The sequence below is a fragment of the Aquarana catesbeiana genome, linkage group LG03 (genome assembly GCF_042186555.1).
Source record: "Aquarana catesbeiana isolate 2022-GZ linkage group LG03, ASM4218655v1, whole genome shotgun sequence".
NCBI lineage: Eukaryota > Metazoa > Chordata > Amphibia > Anura > Ranidae > Aquarana > Aquarana catesbeiana.
The window spans coordinates 95,617,637-95,644,223 of record NC_133326.1 but is presented as its reverse complement, the minus strand read 5'-3'; the positions used below and the strand labels follow the sequence as shown (position 1 = coordinate 95,644,223).

Below are 26,587 nucleotides of genomic sequence, written 5' to 3'. Positions count from 1 at the left end.
CAAACGCCTAACTGTTACCCATAGAAACCTTCGCCATCTCAACCCTTCTCTTCTTTACTCTGTGACTGACCACAAAATTGCACCTCTGTCCTGCACCGACCTAGCCACCTCTGTCTAAAACACTTCACTTCTAGCCTCACTGGACACACTATCCCCCTTCACTACACACAGAATCAGGCCCCGTCCCCTTAAACCCTGGCAAACAGATGATACTAGAAGTCTGAAATAACACAGCCATGCTCTCAAGCGCCTGTGGCGTAAGACAAAGTCTCAGAAAGATTTCAGCCAGTATAAATCTGCCCTCCAAAAATACAATTCCAGCCTCCTCACTGCCAAGCAGACCTATTTCATCACTCTCATTAACAACTTCATCATCCCGTCCCCGTCAATTCTTCTCTACCTTCAACTCTCTACTTTGTCCTCCACTGCCTCCACCCACTAACTCACTCACTGCCCAGGAGATCGCCAATTACTTTAAACAGAAGATTGGTGCAATTTGCGAGGAGATCTCTACTGTTCAGATACCCTCCACGCTTTACACCTCATGCTCACACTCTTTCAACCCCACTACTATAGACGAGATTGCTAAATTACTTGCTAACTTCCATCTTACCACCTGCTCTCTGGGTCCTGTTCCCTTGCAAATGCTACATTCACCCTCTGGCTCTATTCTACACTCTCTAACCCACATCTTCAATCTCTCCTTCTCTTCTGGCATCTCCCCCAACTCTCTAAAACATGCACTTGTCAGCCCCATACTTAAAAAGCCCTCACTGGACCCATCCAATCTTAACAACCTACGCCCCATCTTCTTGTTCCCCTTTTTATCCAAACTCCTTGAACTTCTAGTCTACAACCGACTGAGCGTCCACCTTGCTAATAATAGCCTTCTTGATCCCCTTCAGTCTGAATTTCGTCCTCAAAACTCCACAGAAACTGCTCTCCTAAAATGAACAAACGATCTACTAATGGCCAAAACTAAGGGACACTATTCTGTACTCTTACTCCTGGACCTCTCTGCTGCCTTTGATACGGTAGACCACCCCCTCCTCCTCAAAAAACTCCACGCCTTTGATCTCCGTGACTGAATTCTTCACTGGTTCTCTACCTACTTATCCAACTGCACCTTGTAGCGTTACTTACAATTCTACTTCCTCCTCTCCTCCTCCTTTCTGTGTTGGGATCCCCCAAGGTTCTGTTCTTGGATCTCTCCTATTTTCAATCTACACCTCCTCCCTGGGTCAGCTGATAGCCTCCCACGGCTTCCATTACCATCTCTATGCTGACGACATTCAAATCTAATTCTCTACCCCTCAACTCAGTCCTTCAGTCTCCTCACATATCAATAATTTACTATCAGATATATCAGTCTGGATGTCGCACCACTTCCTCAAACTTAATCTATCCAAAACCGAACGTATCATTTATCCTCCCCCACGTGCCTCTTCCCCTGATCTCTCTGTCAAAATTGATGTCACAGCTATCAGCCCATCCCCACATGCCAAGGTCCTAGGGGCAGTCCTGGATTCTGAACTCTCCTTTAAGCCTCACGTCCAATTACTGTCCAAATCTTGCCGCCTCAACCTCCGCAAAAACTCAAAAATATGCCCCTTTCTAACCAGTGACACAACAAAGCTCTTAATTCACTCCCTGGTCATCTCTCGCCTTGATTATTGCAACTCCCTCCTCATTGGCTTACTTCTACGTACTCTGTCCCCCCTTCAATCCATCATGATTGCTGCTGCCAGACTCATCCACCTTACCAATCGCTCTTTGTCTGCTACTCCTCTCTGTCACTCCCTCCACTGGCTTTCGCTCACCCAACAAATTAAATTCAAAATACTAACAACTACCTACAAAGCCATCCACAACTCTGCCCCCAGCTACATCACTGACCTAGTCTCAAAATACCAACCTAATCCTTCTCTTCGTTCTTCTCAAGACCTCCTGCTCTCTAGCTCTCTCATCACCTCCTCCCATGCTCGCCTCCCAGGACTTTTCCAGAGCCTCTCCAAGCCTATGGAACTCTATACCCCAATCTGTCCATTTATCTCCTATTAGCTTTTAGACGATCCCTGAAAACCCTCCTCTGCAGAGAAGCCTATCCTACTCACACCTAACAACTGTATTTTCATTTTGTCTATCTGATCATCCCCTACAGCTACTACCCTTTGGTCCACTTGCCCCTCCCTCCCTTCTAGAATGTAAACTCTAATGAGCAGGGCCCTCTGATCCCTCCTGTATTGAATTGTATTGTAATTGTACTGTATTCCCCGATGTTGTAAAGCACTGCGCAAACTGTTGGTAAATCCTGTATAATAATAATAATAATGAACCATTTTATGTGATGTGATTGTGTTGCTATATGGACCAGGCATGGTTCGGGAGCTATGGCATGCTTCACTACGTTATTGTGTAAGCCAGTCTCTCTCTTGTGGCAGCAGAAATTCAAATATAATTTGTAAATTGGTGGTAAAACTTGATTCTCCTATTGTATTTAGAAAATTTCACTATGAATGTACTCATTTATGTGTCCCCATAAAAAACAATGTTCTAGCACGTTGGCCTCTAGCGAATGTACTGGACCATGTTTGGCATATTTGATTATTTTTAAGTTTCTAATGAGTGTTGAGGTTCTAATAGTTAATAAAAATTATAATGTACTGTTAGCGACAATGAATTAGAGGTAGAGAAGACAAAGAAGTTGTCAAAGTGATGACTTTAATGGCTAGCTATATTTTTAAACATTTTTCTTAGTCACTAAAAGTTACCACGTCTACAATTTTTTTCTTTCCTCTCTACAGTACATCTGTAAAAAAACAAAAAAACAATTTTATTAAATACCTCCTAGGATATTTAAAGTTGTCTTTTTATACTACTTTTTCCTTTTAAGTACTTCAGACATGTAACTTTTTTTTTTTTTTCTTTTTTAAAATGAATTTACAAGATATTAGTTTTTCTTGATCCAAAAAGATATTTCAGAAGAGTGAATGATTTGTAAAGAACTGAAGTTACAGTTCACTGTCATGGTATGTTGAAGCAATTCAAGTAATTCTTATATATCTTTATCACATAATCCTTCAGTGGGTCTCACTGGCAGTGAGGTCTTAAGGAGCCGTGAATAGCACATTGTGTGGACGTCACTTTTCTGTGTCTGCATCTTCTACTCTTTCAGATTAAACGTTTAATTTACTGCTGAGTACATTTAATTTATTTAATTGCTGTTTTCAATCCACTGAGATCAGTTCGACCATAGCCTCTTGGCAGAGCTCACCCTCCCCTCCTGTACAATGTTTTTAATTTGAAATCTCTTACGTTCCAAACTTCTGTCAGTCGCCAGCTAAGAAGCAGCATTTTAATGCCATGTTAATATGGGGTATAAATAACCTTGAAACACCTTTAAAGTACAGCATGCATTTTCATTTTCCTTACTTTTTGTTCCATATTGTTTTTGGTTAGGTGGGCTTGGCAGTTATGCAGCAAAAAAAGTCATAAAAGAATAAGAGTTATTAAAACTTTGTTGACTGTTCTTTGTGACTTTGGACTGTTGAAATAATATTATTGTAGCACATCATTCAGCATCTGTGTTACTTCTGCAAAGTAATTACAGTAAAGCACATATATTGAACTATCTTCTGTACACAGAAACCTTTTACAGTGCATGTGTGGCAATCACATTATTTTAACAGAAATCATTTACTCTATGGCAACCAAACAGACCAGTAACATTCTTGTGTATATACACTATGTACCCATACAGGATGATTATATTTTCCATTTGACCTGCAAATCTACAGAACAGTTCACCTCAGATGAGCATTGCATAGAAAAATTACCTTATCTCCTTTATACCTTTTATTGCCCTGGAGCCATTGAAGCCTAAATGCCCATGCCAAATGTAGCAGAGTCAGAACTCCACCCAAAATAATAAGATAAAAATGAATGCCGTTTTAAAAATTAAATGGCAAAACTACCTACAATCCAAAGATTTCCCACATGTACTTGTTTTGCCAGTAGATGTCCCAAGTCTGGTGGCTAGCATCATAAACACCCTTCTTCTGAACCCAGGTTATCCTGGACCTGAATCTGACAGTGAAGGCAGAAGCAGCACAGCAATAAGCCGGCCATAGACAGTTCAGCAAGAACCAGCCGAGATTCGAATCCTGTATGGGCTGGCTGAATGTATCCAAGTTGATTGATTGATCAACTTGGGTACAATCAGCCTGCTGGATTCTACATGCAATTATTGGAAGCGGCTGTCATAGCCGCTAGCAATAATTACTGCCCCCCCCCCACGCCAGGAAAAGACAATGACTAGGCAGGTGTCTGTGTTGATGGGGAAATCAAGCAAATATCTTTCCTGCAACCAACTTGCCTCATCTATGGCTGGCTATAAGCTTATCCATTAATCAGTCTGTTTTCTCTTCCTGTGAGGATGCTTCTTCTCAGCAAATGAACTGATTCATTCCCTGTACTGCTTCTTCTCCCCTGCAGCCCCTAAGGACTAGCATTTGCTGCTCTTTCAGATGCCTGACCTAAGTTGATGAAGCAGCAAATGCTAGAACATGTGATGTCCTCCAACATTGATTTCCTCCAACATGTGATGTCCTGCAGCTCTTAAAAACCCTAATGCCCTGTACAAACGACCGGTTTTGCCATCGGAATAAACTCTGATGGTCACACCAAATTCCGACCGACCAGAACTCGGTGACGTACAACACGTACGACGGGACTAGAAAACGGAAGTTCAATAGCCAGTAGCCAATAGCTTCCGTCTCATACTTGCTTCAGAGCATCTCAAATTATAGAGATCTTAAAGGCTTGTTGCATTCGCAACTTTCTGGATGACTACCCAGGTGGAGATCACAGATGCCGGCAGGCGAATGCAACAAGCCTTTAAGATCTCTATAATTTGAGATCCTACAGATTCGGTAAGCGAGCATTTCTACTTTACCTATAGCGGGAAGATCATTTATTTGTTTGTTCCAAAGCAGAAGATTCATGATTGATCTACAACACAAGATATCCTCATATGGACTTTATCTTTTATGACACATCACAAGGGTGTTTATTTCTGCTATTTTTTTAAAGAGGAAAAGAGTAATTTAATTGTGTTGAAAGATTATGAACGCATAGATCTATACAATTGATTTTTTTTCACATAAGCACCAGTTTTAATAGGCATTTGGTAACTTTTTACTTATATTTCACCATTTGAATAGTTATTCGTTTAACCCATTGGTATAAGTAAAAGTAAATGGGGTAAATTAGTTGCTCCTTATTTATGACATATAAACACTTTGCATAAACAAGATATTTCAGCTAGTTTGAAAAATGTATCTATTTTTTTAAAAACATTTCTCCATGAGAATAGGGGTGAATCACGGAAATGTAGTTGTATACATTGTATTCAGATACATAGTTATTGGTGGCGCGCTTGTATTTTTTTGTTACTTTGTTTGGGTCCTTTTTGTATTTTTGACTTACACGAGCAGCTGCACCGTTTTGTTGTTTTTTTACATATGGTTAGCGCAAAATATACTCTTTTGATTAAAAGTAAATTTAGCAAACATAAGTCTCTCTCACAGGTTAGCCTGCACATCCATGTCAATATAAAACTAAATATATATAAATGTATGAACCTTCTGGTCAGTTTCCAACCCAACAGACATCCCAGCAGGAGCCAGTTTGTTGCAATTGCTCTGTGTTCATATATGGTCAAATGTTTGATTCAGCATTACAGGTAATACAGTTAATGCCTTCTGATAGGCACCTTTTAAAGGGCGTAAATTCGTTTTATTATTATTATTATTTATTTATTCGATTTATTATTTATTTTTATTTTGTGGTACACACAGTGTTTAAAAAGGCCAGAGTGGGTGAAACTTTTGGTTGGCTAAATTGTGTATTTTATTCTGATTATGTATATTGTTGGGTACTATTGTGAGTACTAGCGTGCCTAAGCAATTTCCCAGTTTCCTAGGATTGGATGAATGCATGGAAACAGCTCCATATTTGTTCTGATGTTTCCTGTTCCATTTTCATGTATCAGCCTCATTGTTTTCTATCAGATCCCTTACCTCTGATCTAGATCATAGGTCTATATGTTGTTCAGGAGCTCAGTCTGGCCAAGATTTTATTTTTAAGTCCTCCATATTATCATATATCTCACATTCATTTTAATGAGTGCTCCTAAAAACTCTAGTTTATTTGGATTTAACAAGATTCAACAGACGGGATCCGGTCTGGGAATTATAGGCATCTAACGTACTATATTCTATAGTGCTTTTCTTTTCTGAGGTTGTGGATGTAATGTAAATATACAGAAATTGTGTATGATTTTAATGTGTTTAATGTGAAAGAGAATTCACCCACCTATTCTTTCTGGGAAAAGGGATAGAAAACCTTAATGACTAGGTGACACTATTTCCCAAAATAATGCCAAGAAGAATTTGTAATTGCTGTGGTGTAGGCTAGAGCCAGAATCTTAGTACAGTGTTTGAAGTGCCAGAGATGTACACTCAGAATTGTGTTTATTTTCTTAATAAATGTTTAGTGGATTTGGCCCTGGTTCACATTGATGCTACTTTGAAATCATGCTACTTCACTTGAAAAGTAGCAGGTCAGCGCGATTTCAGGTGCTACTTGAAAGACATCTGTGTGGCTTCTTGACAGATGTCTATTGAAGTTGCATCTGAAATTGGCAAAAGTAGTGCAGGAACTACTTTTGCAAATCACTGCAAATTCGGCTTTGCACCGATTTGGAATGGTGCCATTACCGGCAATAGGCTGCGACTTGTCATGCGATTTGATTTATCAAATCACATGACAAATCACCTCAATGTGAACGAGGGCTTATACATGAACTGTTCATTTGTGGTAGTTTGTGGCAATAATTCTATTTAATGCCTATCTTTTTTTATATCAAACTCTTCGTTCCTATGATTAGGCAGTTTATTGTAACTTTATAGCTTGGTAAAAAATGGTTAACATCTATTTCTTGCTCTAGGAAAAAAAACGAATTGCAATTTGCAATGCTGCTCGACAATGGGACATTCAGCAGAACAGAGTAGTACCTGGGACAAATCCGAATCAAGAAAGCAATGCTTGTGTAAGCCCTTCACATAAGCCATGCCCATTGAATGGGTCTACAGCATATGAATTTAGTGAAGAAAAAAGGTATTTCTTACCATTGTACTATGTTTTTTTTTGTATGTCAGCCTTTTTTTTAATGCATTGAAATGAAACAAAATGTCATCATTTTTTTCTTTTTGTGTTTTAATAGGAAATAGATAAAGCCCATGTCGGATATTTTGTAAATTTTGTGAACAAAATTTCCCTTCACTTCTTGTTTTAAAAAGACAACAGGGAGTGAGAGGAAATCCCTCCAAAAGGAAAACTGTTATCTCTGAAACATGGATCTTTTATTCCTCCTATTCCTGTTGCAAGGACTACTATTTTAGATTTCTCATAACTTAACATTTATCGTTTGGACCCTATCAAGACTAACTGAACACTAGTGTTGTTACTGCTTTTGTTGAACAACCAACACAGTACTTATTGTACGCCCATGTGTGCCAAAAGGGCATGCATGACAAGCTACTGTGGAATATTTTAACCCAAGCTGTTGTATGAAAATGGACTCAAACCATATAAAAGTTTGGTATATACAGTTCTGCATTTCATATTTATTGTAGTCAAGTAGCTAGTACATCCACCCTTATCACAATATGCTGGGTAACACAGGCTTTTATGTCAGTATTACAACTGGCAAACTCAAACTACTTTAAGAGGGTGAAGTAATAGAACAAGAACTATTCAAATAATTAAAACAACAATATTCACAACAGTAAGACAAGCAAATTTGTTGAGGGGTGTTTCAATCAGATGTCCCACACTTTTTGCAATTTTTTTTTTGGGCAACCTCAAATGAGCTAGACTGCATAGAATATGAAAAAAGGTAGAGTTTTTAGCAATCATCTTTTTTTAAATCTTCCATTGGAAAGGTGACATTCCATGTAAGAATGGATTTTCTAGAGAAACAGTAGTAAGCCAAAGTTCTAGCAGCATTAGAAGGAGAACACTCTTCCGTAAAATAACAGACTGAATTGGGAAGAACAGGTAATTGTTGGTTAAGGTACATTTCTATGTTGGAAATCATCGTGGTCTGCAATTTGAGACAATTTAGTATACCCACAAGTGCAAAATGTAATATTGTAATGTGCACTACCTATCTGCCCTGCATCACTGCTTCAACTGTAGTAGATATCACTGCTCAGTCCTGACCAGGAATTAATTAACAAACTTCCCTTTCCCCTCTCCTTATTATGAGTTCCTAGCATTCATATAACTCTTACCCCAACACTCTCCTCAAAATGTTTTTGCAAGAATGGTGATATCTGTTCTACAGGTTCAAACAACATGATCCGTAGTCTCTGCCACTAACAGCTGACATTTGAGTGGGCATATTGTTCCACAAGCCCCATACATAAATGCAAATATAGCAGTGAGATCATCATAGCACCTCACTGTCACATGCTGGTATTGTTTAAAAAAAACTGAGATTGTTGATTACAGTGAGTTCCAGCAATGTGGACACCCTAAATCCTATCTTCAGCAATATTGTTAAATCAATTGCACATACACCCATGACTTAATTGCCAAGCATGCAGAGCACTGACTGCATCTTGTGTATAAGTGACTCAGTTGGTCCTTTTCATGTATGGGACTAGTTGCCCATCCTGTAGTCTGTGTAATGTGATCATTAGGGTGAGCTTGGGTGTTTTTGGATCCCAGTTCTACCCCACCAGGAAGCCGTCACTATACCAGGCCAATCATAAGTGGCCGAGGCATTCCCCACCCTGCAGCCAAAATTATACACATGCCCCTTGTATACGTGTGGGTGGGGAATGCCTGGGCCCAGTACAGGTGACAGGTGGGTTCAGACTAGGCTCTGAACGTGCCAAGCTCATCCCCAGTGATCACCATGCGATTTATGGTGATCATTTGTAAAGAGCTTACCATCCACTTGTTGCATGAAATGAAAATGTTACTAAATAACATTAAATATCTACCTGAATAAAAAAAATCTAGCTCTAATCATAATGCATAAAGTGATCTATGGTATAAAACACAGTAGTTTTCCCTTTAAATTGTCCAGGAAGGGATGGCCGCTGTAGCCACAGATATCCTAACCATATAGGAAGCATGTGGGCCTGAAGGACTTTGAATTTTCCAAAAACTCAACAAGGCACTTGATATATGTACACCTGAGAGCTTAATGTCTTTGACTGGTATTTGTTAAGAGCCCCTGGGCAACCAAAATGACTGAAACATGCACTGACATTTTATAAGTGAGCTTAATGGGTGTTATTCATCACTTGTATACGGCCATGCAAAACCATTTAGGCAGATCATGACGATTTTCTGCAACCCATCAGTATCAAGAGCCTGGTACAGCCAATTACACACTCTAATTTTAGGTACAAGTGACAGACTATTTAAGCATTTCATTTACGTCAGTGTAATAGACCTAAAATTTCACTAGTTTAGTCGGAGAACATGCCTTTAAGGTGTAGGTTTCAGAGACCATAATTTTCTCTTAGGTTTATTTAGACCCCAGTAGAAAATCATTACATTTTGAAATCTTCTGGTGCTGGAGTAATGATTTAAAGGTTGAAGGGTCACAGAAATCGATGATGTGGGCACCCGGTATTTGTGTTGAATAGATGCATCAGTCCATTTACCATTATGACTGTTACCCTTTACAGGGATGTATTATGTACGGGGTAATATAAGATAGTTTAACACAAATGACATCTGTGTTTCAATATCTTGATCAGTTTTGTCATTAGAGGCTGAATTATTGAGTACTAAAACTTTTGATTTTAGAGGCAAGCATACTTTGTCCTTCTGGCTAGTCAAGTTATTTAAATAGCCTTTTAGAGCCATGCATCATAAATTATTAACACTGAAACACATGCAATAAAATGCTTTTATTTCTTGCCTTGAAGCACATTTGAAATTGTTGCTAGAACTTAGTAAATCACAGATATCTTGAACACTTTAATCAATACCTGCCAAAGTGGTTGCTTTGCTGGGTAAGATAAGCAGGTGTGCCTGTTCTCAGTAAAGCAGTTTCAGAATTCTTGAAATAGAATCTGGGGTTGGATTAGAATTTATACTAGATCAGAATACGCTTAAAAGGTCTGGATCACTTAACATGTTTTAATACTTGATATTGACCTCTTTTTCAATAGAGATATAACATTAAATTTGACAATAAAACATACAGTATGTATTACATTTTGCAATCATTTGTGTTTCTAGATCTACTTTTTATGTGTTTGCACTAGAAATAAAAAAAAAAAAAAAAAAAAAAAAAGAGTGGTTGAAAAAAAAAGCAAGAACATGTAAGGCGCAGTGGTAAAGTGCAGAATACAGAGAATATTACTTTAGAAAACAGAAAAGGATTTATTCGATTTTCCACTTTAATCCAAATAAGAACCTCTAGTTCAAGTCCTTGAAAAACAAAGGTCCAATCTGAGCAGTGTTCTGCAGTATATTACTGTTTCTTATGTTTGCCATGAACATGGTGCTTTCCAAATCTGCTAAGCAGCCACTCGATCACTTCTGAGGGTGGCGGAATGTCGGCGACCGATCTGTGTTTGATCGGCTGCATTGGAGGCCAGAGGAGAGATTTGGGGTCTAATAGACCCCAGATCTCTCCATAAAGAGATCCCTTGTGATAGCAATAAAGTTAGTACAAAAAAAAAATTAAAGAAACTGTAAAAAATTGTTTAGGATAAAATAAATAATAAAAATTAAAAAACATTTTTTAAAGCCCCCCACGCCTATGTAATCGGTGACTGCACCACACATGTGAAGTATCATCGCGAACGTCAGAGCGAGAGCAATTATTTTAGCACCAGATCTCCTCTGGAACTCTAAACTTGTAACCTGCAAACATTTTTAAAGCGTCCCCTATGGTGATTTTTAAGTACCATAGTTTGGCGATATTACACAGCCATATGCAATTTTAAAGCGTGACATGTTTGGTATCTATTTACTTGGTGTAACATCATCTTTTACATTTAGTGAAAAAAAAGGGTATTCTATTGTGTTTGCGTCCAATAAAATGCACTTTTAGTTGTCGTGTATTTTTCCCCGAAAAAAGCACTTCCAAATAGCATATATATATATATATATATATATATATATAGTGGAGCTCTGTGCTCCTCGTCACATGCCGTTCAGTCCCTTTGTGTCTGTAATTTGTATATTACATGTTCAGCCAGCAGGTAGTGCACTATTGCTAATTTTTACAGGCTTTTCTAGTAAGTGCAAGTGAATGGACCCCAAATTAGTGATACAATTATCCCATAGTCCAAAGAAATATATACCTTTCTTGTCAGTAAATTAGTTAGATCCGGCATAGTTATTTATTTCCTACCTAAAGAAGATAAGCACTGGCAGCGTCATGTGTCACTTCCTGTACACCTCAATCCAGGTGTTCCCCCAAAGTGACCCCAAATGAATCCATAAAATTTCTTACTCTGCAAAAGGCTATATATGTCCTAAATTTCCATTAAGTTAGTGATTGAGATTACTTTTGTTTCCATTAGGTTAGTGATTGAGATTACTTTGGTTTTTCTAGTTTACGCACTAAAGAAGATGGCTGCACAAATCCCAGCATTACCAGTCTAGAAGTAAATGAATGACCCAAATATGATGCCATTCATACTGTGCCTCTGGATCTAGTTTCTGAATTTTTAGACAGTCTGTTATCGAGATGTTAGGCTTTTCTGGTTCACTTGTACATTGTACAATATATATTGATTGATTAGTTATATGCATGGCTAACCAAGTGTTGGTTATGCTGCAGACAGATACAGTTGTGTGAAAAAGTATTTGCCCCCTTTCTGATTTTTGTTTTTTTTGCATATTTGTCACACTTAAATGACTCAGATTATCAAACAAATGTTATTATTACACAAAGATAACCAGAGTAAATGCAAAATGCAGTTTTTAAATGATGGTTTCATTTATTGAGGCAAAAAAGCTATCCAAACCTGCCTGGCTTTATGTAAAAAAGTAATTGAACCCTAAACCTAATAACTGGTTGTGCCACCCTTGGCAGCAACAACTGCAATCAAGCATTTTAGATAACTGGCAATGAGTCTTTCACATTGCTGTGGAGCAATTTTGGCCCACTGCAGAATTGTTTAATTAATTCAGCCACATTGGAGTGTTTTCCAGTATGAACGGCCTGTGTAAGGTCATGACACAGCATCTCAATTGGATTTAAGTCTAGGCTTTGACTAGACCACTCCAAAACCTACATTTTGCTTTGAACCATTTGGAGGTGGATTTACTGTTGTGTTTCAGGTCACTGTCCTGCTGCGTCACCCTAGTGAACTTGAGCTTGAGGTCACAAACTGATGGCCGGACATTCTCCTTTAGGATTTTCTGGTAGAGCTCAGAATTCATGGTTCCATTAATTATGGTAAGTCGTCCAGGTACTGAAGCTGCAAAGCAGCCACAGACCATCACGCTACAACCACCATGTCTGACTGTTGGTATGATGTTCTTGTTATCAAATGCTGTATTTGTTTTATGCCAGATGTAATGGGACGCACACCTTCCAAAAAGTTAAATTTTTGTCTCATCAGTCCACAGAATATTTGCCTAAAAGTCTTGGGGATAATCAAGATGTTTTTTGGTAAATGTGAGATGAGCCTTTGTGTTCTTTTTGGACACCAGTGGCTTTGGCCTTGGAACTCTCCCATGGATGCCATTTTTGCCCAGTCTCTCTTATTGTTGAATCATAAACACTGATCTTACCTGAAGCAAGTGAGGCCTCCCGTTCTTTAGATGATGTTCTGGGTTCTTTTATGACCTCCTGAATGAGTTGTCATCATGCTCTTGGAGTAATTTTTGTAGACCGGCCACTCCTGGGAAGGATCACCACTGTTCCAAGTTATCTCCATTTGTGGATAATGGCTCTTCCCGTGGTTCACTGGAGTTCCAAAGCCTTAGAAATGGCTTTGAAACCCTTCCTAGACTGATACATGTACATTACTTTGTTTCTAATCTGTTCTTGATTTTTTTTTAGATTGTGGCATAATGTATGGCTATTTATGTGATTTCTTGATTCAACAGGTCTGGCAGTAATCAGGCCTGGGTGTGGCAAGTGAAATTTAACTCAGCATTTCAAAAATTGTGGTTAATCACGGTTCATTCATGATTCAGCATGGGAGGGGGCAATTACTTTTTCACATAAGGCCAGGCAGGTTTGAACAGCTTTTTTTCCCTTAATAACTGAAATAATGATTTAAAAAACTGCATCTTGGATTTATTCGGGTTATCTTTGTGTAACATTAAAATTTGTTTGATCTGAATCATTTAAGTGTGAGAAATATGCAAAGAAATTAAAAACCCGGAAGGTGCAAATACTTTTTCACACAACTGTACATATGCATTATATTTGTAAACTCCATGTAGATTATATTTGTGGTAGTTATTTGTGTATCTGAAATCCAGGCCATGTATTTTTGCTGGTATTGCATATAAGCTATTCCAAATTATATAAACCGTGAAAAACAGAAACCCGAGTATTAGAGAGAAAATGTACCCAGCCCCTTCTATAGCATTACAGCATAAAATACTTTACTGGAAAATTTGTCATGTTAAATTTATGGTCAGTTACAGCCAGACCACATTTTACTAATCTTCTAAACCACAAGTTGCCACATCATTTGGAAAACACCCTTTTCTTTGAGAAAAACTAGTGACTATGGTTTGTCATTTTGAAAAATTAATATTGAAACATTATATTAACTCCTCATTAGAACAGTGACAATCTGATGAATTCTCAGGAAGAACATGTCACAGGTGAAGAATATCTTTCCATTATCAAGGATGTGTACATCACAGATGGTGTAGTATAGCTGAAGCCTGCAATTATATTACACCGTGTAATACATTTTTCTGAATCATCAACTACCTGGGCGTGAACCTTCCTCAAGGCTTCCCATATATTTTTATAATGTATTGGAGGGAAAATATTTCTGTGCAATATGTATATTAAATATGTCTAGTTTTCCTGCACAATCATAGCCGTGGGTAATCATGGAGTTCTGGTCATATGTTGTACCCTAATCTGCTGATACCCCTTACCTTATCTTCAGTTTCATTAGTAATGGGTTCATAAGAAAATGCCTTATGTTTTTAAAAATGTTTTTTTCTTGTTCCGTTTAGCTTCTTGGCTGAGCTTTGGACCTTAAATGTGACCTATTTTCAATGGTTTTAGCCCCTACACTTGTAGGACTCAGTCGCAGCTTCTATGGCACACTTTTAAAATGGCAGTATATCTTTGTCTAAGACACAAACCTGTGGATTTTTTTTTTTTTTTTTTTTTTTTTATTCAGAGTGGTTTCTGACCACTCTTCATAGCAAAACAAAAAGAAAAATGCTCTACCACCAAAAATACCAATGGCTTTCCTTATAGTGATTGTAAACGATTGCCTTGTAGACAACCTATTCAGTTTAAAATAGAAATGAAATGCAAAACATTTTTGTATACTGTAGATATAAAAAACGTTATAAATACCTTTTCCCCTTTTTATCAGTGATCACATTCCCTCTGTTCTCAGCTGCATAGGAGCTGGGGGGAGGAGAAGTAGCAGCACACTGAGCTCCCCAGAGAATGGTTGTGCAGCGGGGGGCGTGTCAGGACAAGTCTGATCATTGGAGGAGAGTACACTGAGTTCCCAGCATAGCTAGAGATCTCCTACTTAGTATGGTCAGTTTTTAATAGGAAAGCAAGGGAACTAGCATGAACACCAGGGATTTCACATAAAGGAAGCAATACAAAGAGAACTGGATATTTTCTCATACAAGTACATGGTACAACAAACACATATCAGGAATTTGAAGTGTTGTGGTAACAAACGCTTTAAGGGAAGATCACAGGCACAGCTCTCATTGTCTCCTAGCATCCCGTAGAACCACAACGGACAGCGGGGGGGGGGGGGGGGGGGGGGAGTCTTTAGCATTGAAAGTGTCTTCAATGCTAAAGACTCCTAAATGGAGTGACGTTAGAACCTGCCAGAGACCTATTAAGAGGGTAGATTTTTGGAAAACTTTTTGGAGAAGGGTCACTTTAACTGAGACAATTGCCGTTTATGAAAGTAGATTCAAACTGTTCTTCCGCTTCCCGGTTGATTTATATGGGTCCTTTGGTACTCACTCCTACTCTTCTCTTTCTTAAACTTTCTTTCTCTTGTATCCTGCGCCCACATTGTTCTCTCTCTCTCTCTCTCTCTCTCTCTCTCTCTCTCTCTCTCTCTCTCTCTCTCTCTCTCTCTCTCTCTCTCTCTCTCTCTCTCTCTCTCTCTCTCTCTCTCTCTCTCTCTCTCTCTCTCTCTCTCTCTCTCTCTCTCTCTCTCTCTCTCTCTCTCTCTCTCTCTCTCTCTGTCCTGCAATATTTTGTTTGGTAATCTAACAGAACATACGGTGGACCCCTATATCCCCACCTGACCCTTTATTTTTCCCACCAACCTCATTAGTGCTGTCCTATGGGTTCAGGCCCTTTATGCTGACAATCCTTGATTGTAATATATTCTATGATGCTTCTACGTTCATTTTATTGCAACCTTTCTCTAGACACTATTCTGTCCCAGTTTACTACTGGGTTTCTTGACTCTTGTTTACTTTGTTTCAAACTTTTTCTTGTATTCTTTCAATATATAATAATAATAAAGGCATATTTGCCTCTAAACAGCTCTGCCATTAAAGACATATAGAAAACTTTTTTTTAGATTGATTGTTACAAACAAGAACATCATTTTCCCCCAAATTGTGCGAATCCCAAACAGAAACCCTTTGTACCTTTTTTTCCTAATTGTTATTCCTGGTCATTCATTTGCATACACAAGGAAATTATAAGAGAAACCTGAGAGGTGTTTATATCCCACAGTAATACCTGCCTGGAGCCTTGGAGTCTGCCACGTATTTTGAGATTCGTTCATATACATTAAGTTTGCAGGATTACCTCATACGTCAGCTTTCCATGTGCACCTCTAAGGCTCAACGTCCAAATCCTGTCCTAAAATAGCACACATTCCTCCTGAACAAAGTGTGATTTATGCAATACATTACTACACTTAATTATACTGTCAGTGTGATTGCATGGCTCCCAAAAGCAAGATCTGTGTCACAAAAGAAACACTGTTCAAGGTGCTATAATCAGATAATGTAAGCCCCCAATATTTAATTATGGCAATTAAAGGAACACTGTCAGCCATCATGCCACTGTTTGATAGCTGTCATGTTACAAGTCTTTGAGGACTCTGATATACAGAACAGGTTTAAAAAATATTTTACAAGCTTTAAGTATTATCATAACACGCAAGTATTTTTTTTTATAAGTTAGATTTTGTATTGCAGTTTGCTTTTGCCTGTGCAGCATATGCTGTAACATGTTTATCCTTTACACATTCCAAGTCAAGCTATATAATGTACTTCTCAGACCTAGAATAGTACTAATATAGGGTCTATTTTTCAGTGTACTTGGCAAATGAGGTTCAGTGTAGAAAAATGTAAAATAATGCATTTGGGTGACAAAAGTATGAATGCAATCTATACACTAGGGGGAGGACCTCGGGGGGAATCTAGAATGGAAAAGGACCTGGGGGTCCTAGTAGATAGGCTCAGCAATGGCATGCAATGCCAAGCTGCTGCTAACAAAGCAAGCAGAATATTGGCATGCATTAAAAAGGGGATTAATTCCAGGGATAAAACGATAATTCTCCCGCTCTACAAGACTCTGGTCTGGCCGCACCTAGAGTATGCTGTCCAGTTCTGGGCACCAGTCCTCAGGAAGGATGTACTGGAAATGGAGCGAGTACAAAGAAGGGCAACAAAGCTAATAAAGGGTCTGGAGGATATTAGTTATGAGGAAAGGTTGCGAGCACTGAACTTATTCTCTCTGGAGAAGAGACGCTTGAGAGGGGATATGATTTCAATATATAAATACCATACTGGTGACCCCACAATAGGGATAAATCTTTTTCGCAGAAGGGAGTTTAACAAGACTCGTGGCCACTCATTAAAATTAGAAGAAAAGAGGTTTAACCTTAAACTACGTAGAGGGTTCTTTACTGTAAGAGCGGCAAGGATGTGGAATTCTCTTCCACAGGCGGTGGTCTCAGCGGGGAGCATTGATAGTTTCTATTAGAAGTTAGAAACTATTAGATAAGCACCTGAACAACCGCAACATACAGGGATATACAATGTAATACTGACATATAATCACACACATATGTTGGACTTGATGGACTTGCGTCTTTTTTTAAACCTCACCTACTATGTAAGTGTTTTCATGCAGGATTCACCTAACTTTTGCCATTATTTGTGCAAGATTTAGTTAGCAAAATGTGTGAAGTTGGGTGCGTCTTGGGTCAAAACTTTTTTTATTTACCACTTTGTATGAGTATTATTTAAAGAATTTATGGCCAGCAGTTTAATACACACTCAAATCACATGTCATCATATGTGAACTGTCTTACCTGCCAAAGCCTATATAATTGATGTTTCAAATCTCTACATCAATTCACACCTTTCTCAATGAGTGAACAGAAAGAGCAAGGGGGCAACTCGGGAAGCTGTAACATTAAACTAGAAAGTATGGCAGTGATCTTCCTAGTAGTGCAGGGCTGAATAGGTATGTAAATCATAAATATAGCTGAATTACAGATCTATTGGCAGGCAGAGCAGCAAACCTATTGGTAATTCAGCTGGGTATTTAGCAGCTTGCCTATAGTTTATGTAAAAACAAAAAAGGTTTGAAGAATTTTCTCTTTAAAAAGACATGCTAAAAAAGTTTGTGTGACAATAATTTCAACTGGATAGATTAAGTAAATTTGTGGGGGTGCCTTAGCACACACTGGGAGTCATGAAGATAATATACCAGGAGGTCACCAACCCAAGTAAATAGCGAAAGTAATGTGAAGAAAAACAAAGCAGGTGTTCTAAGGGTGACCTGCTGGTATTTTTAAGTGATTGCCCAATACACACAAAAAAAACCTTATATATAAAAACAGTAATAAGTAAATAAAAGTTATATATTTTTGTATATACGTTTTTTGTATGTGTGTAATTGGACAATCACTTACAGTAAATACCAACAGGCCACCCTTAGAACACCTGCTTTGTTTTTCTTCATATTATTTTTTATTGTTGTAATAAAAAAAAAATAGTTCTACTTACCTGCTCTGTGCAATGGACATGCACAGTTCAGTCCCAATCCTCTTCTTTTTGGGTCCCCTGCCTGATCCTGGCTCCTTCCCCCTGGCCAAGTGCCCCCAATATCAAACCTCTTTCTATGGGGGCATTCATGCAGCAGGCTTGGCCCCGCCTCCACTCTCTCCTCATTGGCTCACTGGCTGTGATTAACAGCAGTGGGAGCCAATGGCTCATGCTGCTGTGTGAGCCAATGAGGAGAGAGAGACCCAGGAGAGCTGCTTCTCTCATGCACATCGCTGGATTGATGTGGGGCTCAGGTAAGTATAAGGGGAGGGGTGCTTGGGGGGGGGGGGACAGCACGCAGATGTTTTTTTTTACCTTGATGCATAGAATCCCTTAAGGTGAAACACCTTCTGCCTTTAGAACCACTTTAATGTTTGTGAGTTTGAAATGCTGGCTCTGTTTATTCAGTCTTTTAAGTGGCCGCTATATCATAGTGCAGAATTGATTATCAGGATAACGGCATAGCTTAGAGTTACTTGGTCAGATGTATTATAAAATAATTTCTGACTTGCAAATATGTCAAAGGTTCACACATTTAAAAAAAAAAAACAAGAACATCATTTGTTATCAGAGTACTTTTAATATATTTGAGCTAGATGTTAAGCATTGAATTAATTATAGAAGGTATATGTTTTCTAAAACATATCAGTCATTTCCACAGCGTATGTTTGGATTTCTTATTTAATGAGCAACTTTATCAGCTCTGTGTATGAAAACACTGCATTTAGAAGTCCCATCTGTATTAATGATGTCAGTATGCTGATTTGATCTTATCTGTCCTACGTATAATATACGTTCATACAATTTATATATATTTTTAGAAATTTTAAAGTGAAACACCAGTCAAAATGTGTGTTTTTTGTTTTTTTTTTTGTTTTTTTTTTTGTTTTTTTTTGGACAGTATGCAAAATTTTACATTTTTCAAAATCTCAGATTTGTATTTTATAAATAGTCTCAACAAGGGAAATTTCTTTAACGTAGAGGAAACAAATAAAACCTGAGAACCAATTTGACCTTACCCCATTTTATCCAAAACTGAACATCACCTTTAGAAGTAATGATCACTTTCTTTTTAAGGGTTTCTAGGAGGCTCTAGTAAGAACAGTTTTAGCACACCAGCTATTGTGGTATAATGCCAACCCTGGCATGACAAGACTCAATGGCAGATCGCCACTTTTCTAACCAGGCAGAGGCATTATGGCCTGTGACAAAACCTATACAAGTTTAGTTGACATTGTAGCTGTTTGTGAAGACCAAATGCTTTGTGAAACAAATGTTATACTCTTCAGGTTGAGGCACAATTCTCTTTGACATATTTATCAAACATCAACCAGTGAGATGTTTGCATTCTATTTTGAACTTGTAGTATGAAGATGACCATGATGATCTGGCTTCACAGAGCAAGGAATTTTATTTTAATACATTTGTGTGCATGAGAACTGCTTACAAATCTCACCAACTGGTAATGACAGTCACGGACAATTCTAGGTCTGTCTGATGACTGTGATGGTTACAACATCTTAGTTGATGAGGTCTGTTCATTTACTCCTTTGTTGTCAGGTCAGCCCAGTGTAAGTGCACTACATATTATTACACACAGTAACATCTAAGCCTGTCATACAGCAAATAGGCAGTGCATTGACAACTGGCTGAATCACACCTATTACACAAACCCAACAAGTTGGAACTTTAGTCTTTGTAGTGGATAGCCTTCCCTAATACATATTTAGGTTATGCTTCCTAGTTGTGCCTTGCTGATCCTTTTATCTCACCAAGTCAACTAGACAAGGTCTGTCTCTTTGGAAAGCACTGACTGCAGTTTTAATGACATGAAAAACCTACAATGCTCTTGGTAGCCAGACAGAATCTAATCTTTGCCAATCCTTCAGCTTGTACAAGGGTGCTTTGAAGCAATATTTTTTTTATGGATAAAGAGGCATTTTTTCCCTTACTATGGTGATTTGATTTAGTCATCCTAACACGTATCCTTATCAGTTTGTTATGTGTAATCTTTAATGATATGTCTACTTTAAATATACTGTATACTTTAGATGCATCTCCACATTTTTGGCATCTCAATTTTAGAGGAAAAGGAAATGACTAGCCCACAATCGTGGAGATTGGGAAAAAAACTGAAATGTGTACTCTACTATATGCGCCCCTTGTTAAATCACAGAGTAAGCCTGGTTTAGGAAACGACTGTATGTTTTTGCCAAATAGTATTTTTTAAGTAGACTGTATGTGCCAACAGGAGGTAAATTAAGTCAATACGCATTTCACACTGGCTTAAAGGTCTACAGGCTTTTTTCTCTTTTTTTTTTTTTTTTTTTAAAAATGTTGCCAGTTTGTTCAGAGAATAACTGGCAAATATGAGTTTGTTTTATTTTTCCATTGTTATTTACTGTTTTACTATCACAGGAACATTTTTACCGGACATCTTAATGTTTATTATTACAACAGTTACACTCAAGACTTGCAATAAGTTTTCATTAACAGCTTTCCTGTCCAGTGGAGCTTAAAATACAAATAATCTTTTCCTGTCCATTGGAGCTTAAAATTCAAATACTGTGAGAACTGAATAATTAATAATGGCTTTAATACAGCAAAATAATACTTTTCGGTTTCGTTGTTATAAGATAAGTGAAGTGGAAAAGACATGGATTTTGAATAAAGCATTTAATGGTATTGAGTTCTGAAAATTGGACAGTTGACCAAATGTGGACAAAGATGTATATATTAGTAGAGGAACCAGTATAAAGTATTTCAGGGAATTTACAGATATGTATGTATTATAGCTAAGTCTTTAATTAAAAGTCATAATTGGTTTTTGATTAGCGTATATGGAATAGCTTTCTACTGCTTCAATTCTTTGGCATGTCCACACAAGGATGCCCCTCTTACCCATGTATATCACTGGCCCCAGTCATGTTAATTGCAGTGCACACTGAGTAATTCAGACCCATCTTACCACCTCCATGTCCCAATCAGTGTACTGTCACCTCGTCCCTTTTTTACTTCTGAAAACCCAGACACCCCCGCAGTTGCATAATGATCACCCAGTACAGGAGCACGGTCAGTATTTTCCACCACAGTTGCTCATATTTAAATAAATAGAGAACAAAAACTGGATTAGCCAAAATCAACAGGGCCGACTCAAAATTAAGACTTCCCATGGTGGTCTTTGATGCCAGTTTACTGACGTCATCTGATCCTATCAAAATGCAGGTACCATAAAATGGATATCTAAGGCCTATGGGTAACTGAGCTAAAGCTCAGTGACTTCTATGCTGACTTCTAATTCTAAAAATGCTAGCTGCTTAATTGTCTTATTAATACAGTGGCATCTGTACTTTATGTGTAACTGTCCCAGGACAAGTATAAAGATTAGGAACTTTGATTTCACTCCGCATACTTGTTCTATGTCCATGTTAGAGAAAATATTGACGCCAGAGACAGCAATCCAACTAGCATTTTAAGAAAGATGACTATTCACATTTAGAATGTGAATCTTATGCGTTTCTGTCAGTACAGGCTTTGACTATAGACCCGTTATAGTTGCCAACCAAGATAAGACAGGGCAGTAGTGCAGACTCTACAGATATCCCCTCTTGCTACTGTCCCATGTATTGCTGCTATCGATGGCAAGGGCTTGTCTGCAGCAAAGCGGACAATTAACTGATCTTTACTATATATTTAAGCTCTCCACAGCTCTGGTGGACACAGCAGATGGTGGTGCTTAGTACTAGGCCATTGTGAGCATCTGGGGTATCGTGTGATTGCTATGATCAATCATAGCAATCACATGATTACATGTAAGCAAAACTGTCATGAATACAAGCCATTCATGACTGCTTGCTCACTATTGTGATACTGTGATTGGCCCACAGCTATCACATGGTACCTGGGCCAATCACAGCACTCTGTACCATGTTATTAACCGTGGTCAATCACAGCACCACAATAGTAAACAATGAGTCATTAATGAAAACCATTCATGACAGTTCAAACGATTGCTGTTACAGTGATCATCACTGTAACAAGCAATCAGTGTTAAAAAAAAAAAATCCCTGATCAAAAAATCCTCTTACTACTTCTTCTGACTTTCTACTTTCCAAAAAAGGGTAATTTGGTGGGGGGTATTTTTACTGTCCTTGCACTTTAGGACCCGAATAAATGATAGGCAGTCAGTACATCAGGATTGCTCAATCTTCAAATATACTGTATACACCATAGTTTGTAGACTCTAACTTTCACACAGACTAAATACCATACACTGATTTTGGTTATTTTTAACAAAGAAATGTAGCAGAATACATTTTGGCCTACATTTACAAAGAAGGAGTATTTGTTTGGAAAAAAAAAACAGATTAGTGTGTGCCAGGTTTAAAGCGGAGGTCCGCCCACCACACTAAAAATTTGAAAGTCAGCAGCCACAAATACTGCAGCTGCTGACTTATAATATATGTACATTTACATGTCCAGCAACCCCACAATGTCTGCACAGGCTATCAGGTGCAGCCGCTGCCATTGCCGGTAAGGGAACCCAGCCTACCTAGGTGTAAGGTCTACATCTGTTTTCCTATTCTCCTTCAAAATAATGTTCACGTGAATTCTACACCATAATGGCCTATCCTATCTCCTTCCAATTTTGTTTCTGTTTTTACCTTTCCATCTCATTTTGATTACACATGTTGGATTCTTATTACAACCCAAATTAAGATAATGCAATATATCTAGTAATACTAAAATCATGACACAGACCTCTGGTGTACAATCATCATGGAGTGTGGCAGTAAGGAATCCTGTTACAAGTGGCTGCTGTCTTATTTAGAATCACACAAAGTCTTTGCTGGGTTCTACAAAACAGAAGGGGATCTATGACTTGTATTGCATTGTATGAATTGTACAGGTTGACTTGTGTTTCTCTTTATAGTGGAATTACAACGAAGACTTTTTTCAGTATTAGATAAATTGGGGTAAGGGTTAGATTCTCTGTCAGGTTTTTATTGTTGCATATGGTTCTGATGGAAAGATTCCTCTCACTTGTGACAATGTTGTCACCTTGACAGCAAAAGTGAGAGAAGATCTCCAATTGGGACACAGCAAAAATAAAAGAATGAAGGCCTCCATCCAGTGTACTAAAAAAATGTTTTATTGCTTTGTGTTCTGGTTGGAAAGATCTCTTTTCATTTCATGCACTACTGCCACCAGAAAAGATCTTTCCTGCCTTTGACACAAAGCAAAAAACATTTATGGGCTGCAACCTCTTCATAAATACATAGACAACAATGAATAAATTGTATTTTCTCGAAGATTCCCCAAAATACAGTTCATTTTTGTAAGATCATGATCAGAGACCTATCACCTGTTGCTTAAAATGTTTGGTTGTAATCTTTTACTCCAGATCACTTGACACTGTGCTGAGCAGTGCTGTGCAAGCCCTTTCTGTGGTGGATTCCCATCTTGTGGAATTGGAAGGAGATACCTTGTGTCTGTATGGATTGGGAGCTCTGGAATCTTTGGACAGGACATGGAGTGTTCAAACGTCAGGCTCTCTCAACACAATCTCCTTCACTTTCATAGATTTTGAGGATATAGTACAAGTTCTACCAAAAATAAGACTGAAACTTCCAAATATTATGGTAAGAGCAAACCTAACAGAAATCTGACAGTTGTGACTGGATTGTTTTTCTTTTTTCTTTAGAGGAAGCTATTACCATTTATAATACAAGGGCTGTACCAAAAGCAATGCAACAGTGGGCATAACCTTTCTATTAACTTACACAAGTCATTCAAATTTCACATGTTGGTAGAGTACCTTTATCTTTATAGTAACATCTATTCTTTTTTTTCAATGCAGGTAAATGATTCCAAGCAGAAGCAGAGTACTGTCAATGAGTTCTTGATGGAGGAGGGTGCAGGCTGTCCTAACATCCACAGAAGGCTACAGAATGTTTACAGAGATGACACTATTAACAAGAGTCACCAAACAAGACAAGACATTGCTCTTGTCAATAGTGTTATCTCCATAAATTCTGTAGCCTTCTGTGAATGTAGGACAGCCTGCACACCTTAGTGAAGAACTCAATGACGCCACATTGCTTCTGTTTGCACTCTGTTATTTCCCTGCAATGAAAAAAAGGAGTTACTATGAAGGAAGTGTTACCCTACTAAAATGGGACATTTGAACAACCTGTGTAAGTTCATGGAAAAAAAGCCCAATTTTGTACTACTTTCGATTCAGCCCTCGTATTATCCTCATTTCCAGTAATGAAACCATGTAGGGAATTTAAAGCTGAACTCCAGGATGAGGAAATATTGTATACTCTTGATTGTTGATGCGCTTTTTGTATTTCTTCCATATTTGTGCAGTAATCAAGCATGATACTTTACCTCTGTGCAGAGCTTCCTGTTTTAAAGACTGGTCACTGCTGCGCTCTGGTCTTGTATCCGCCCCCTCTTGAAGTTTTTTGCAGGCAACCTGTAGTGGTTGGATCTGTTGGGTTCCTCACACAGCCCTGCTTTCTGCACAAGCTATGTACAAGACAGTGATGATGTCACTGCTACATTTACAAGGTAATATCCAGACTTTCAAATGTATTTGGCGCACACAAAGTGGATTTATATCCTTTGTAGCTATTGAGAAATTCATTAAATGGGTTTTTGTGCCTGGAGTTCAACTTTAAGTCAGTCACAGAACAAAGTACAGTAACCTATAGTAATTATTGAGCATTTTTTCACTAAACTGACAAGGGTTACCTACAATCTTGCGCCAGTTTGCACTCTACTCTTGATAAACAAGCTTATTCGTACTATGCATAAGCTTTGCTGCATGTACTCTAAAGCAGACCTAAACAATGAATATGACCCATCAGTATAGCCACAAATTATTCAATTTCATCCTAACAAATGCTGTAAAATGTTACAAGCAGCGTATGCAACTTGCTACCTTCCAGTGCACGTTGGGAAGTTTATGTCCCCAGGCTTCCTGGAAACTTCTGCATCTATGACTCCCTCTGGTCAAGTTTTATCTAATGTTTGCACAGTTGAAATGCATGCATAATCCAGCCAAAAGAAGAAAAGAATGTTGTCAGTAATTATGAGTAAAGCAGTGAAACCATGAGGAACCATCAAGGGTCATGGCTGTATTATAATGGTGCATTTATATACAGTTGGCTTTTCTGGTCTCTGTATACACTATAGTACACAGATTACACAATAGATTTATGCCATATTCCTAGTTTATGTATTGCATTTAAGAAACCTTTACCCACTTTTTCTTTTCATAATTGTATGAAAATGTTGCAGATACCAGTAGAGGAATCTTTATTGGAGGTGCACAATTATAATGCAACTAAGGTCGAAGAAAATGTCTTCTTTCCGCGTTACTCATAATTACTAACAACATTTTGTTCTGCTGGATTAGGTATGTGTTTAAATAGTGCAAACACTAGAAAAGCAGTGGACTGAGGGGATCCAGTGGATGCAGAGATTTTAGAATTGCAGTTTCCTGTGACACCAAGGATTACAGATTAGAAAGATTGTGGGGAGGATGCCTGATAATTTTCCTGAAGATGGAAGCTGCCTGTGACCCCAAGTGCTGGGGTTTTCATGTTGTATTTATCCTTAAAGTGTAAGTTCACCTTTTACAGAAAATCTGTTAGGTGACTTTACACTGGACCCCCTCCTTGCTGTACTGTAGTCCCTTGATCCTGCCCTGTCAGGGATCAGAAAGCCACTTCATCAGTCCAGGGATTTGAAATCCCCCCCTTTAATAATCTCTTTTCTGTACCTCTCAGCATGTACACACAAGAGTCATTCTAATTGGTCAGCACTGTCACATGGGAGCAGAGGAGAGAAAGCCAGGAGGATTTCAAATTCCCACACCGGTGAAGCAGCGTTCCAGTCCCTGATAGAGCAGGATCATGGGACTACAGTACAGCGGGCCCCACGGGATGGGAAGGGGGTCCAGTGTAAGGTCACCTTACAGATTTGCTGTAAAGGTGAATTTACACTTTAAATATAAGATCTTTCTGAACACCATATTGCATTTTTAGCTACTGTATGTTGTAGACCCTTAGTGGAACTGTTCATGGTTTCTTTTAGACGTGATATTTGCTTAATACACTCTATATTATATAATATAATATTGCATATTACCAGCACATCTTTTGCTTAATCTGGTTCTATTGTAAACCAAGTAATGGCAATGTCGGGGACCCTGCTTGGCCACAAATTGTCAAATGTTGCTTTCACTGGTGACTTTATTATAAAGTCA

General features: G+C 38.3%; 1 protein-coding gene across 2 annotated transcripts in view; it reads left to right on the top strand.

The window, feature by feature from the left end:
* Positions 1-26,587, top strand: part of LRRC49 (leucine rich repeat containing 49) — a 183,011-nt gene that overhangs the window by 139,227 nt on the left and 17,197 nt on the right. For both annotated transcript variants that reach the window (XM_073618837.1, XM_073618836.1), the window contains exons 12-13: positions 7,010-7,179; positions 23,714-23,951. In XM_073618837.1, coding sequence (XP_073474938.1) covers positions 7,010-7,179; positions 23,714-23,951 — 408 coding nt within the window. The remainder of the gene's footprint in view (positions 1-7,009; positions 7,180-23,713; positions 23,952-26,587) is intronic.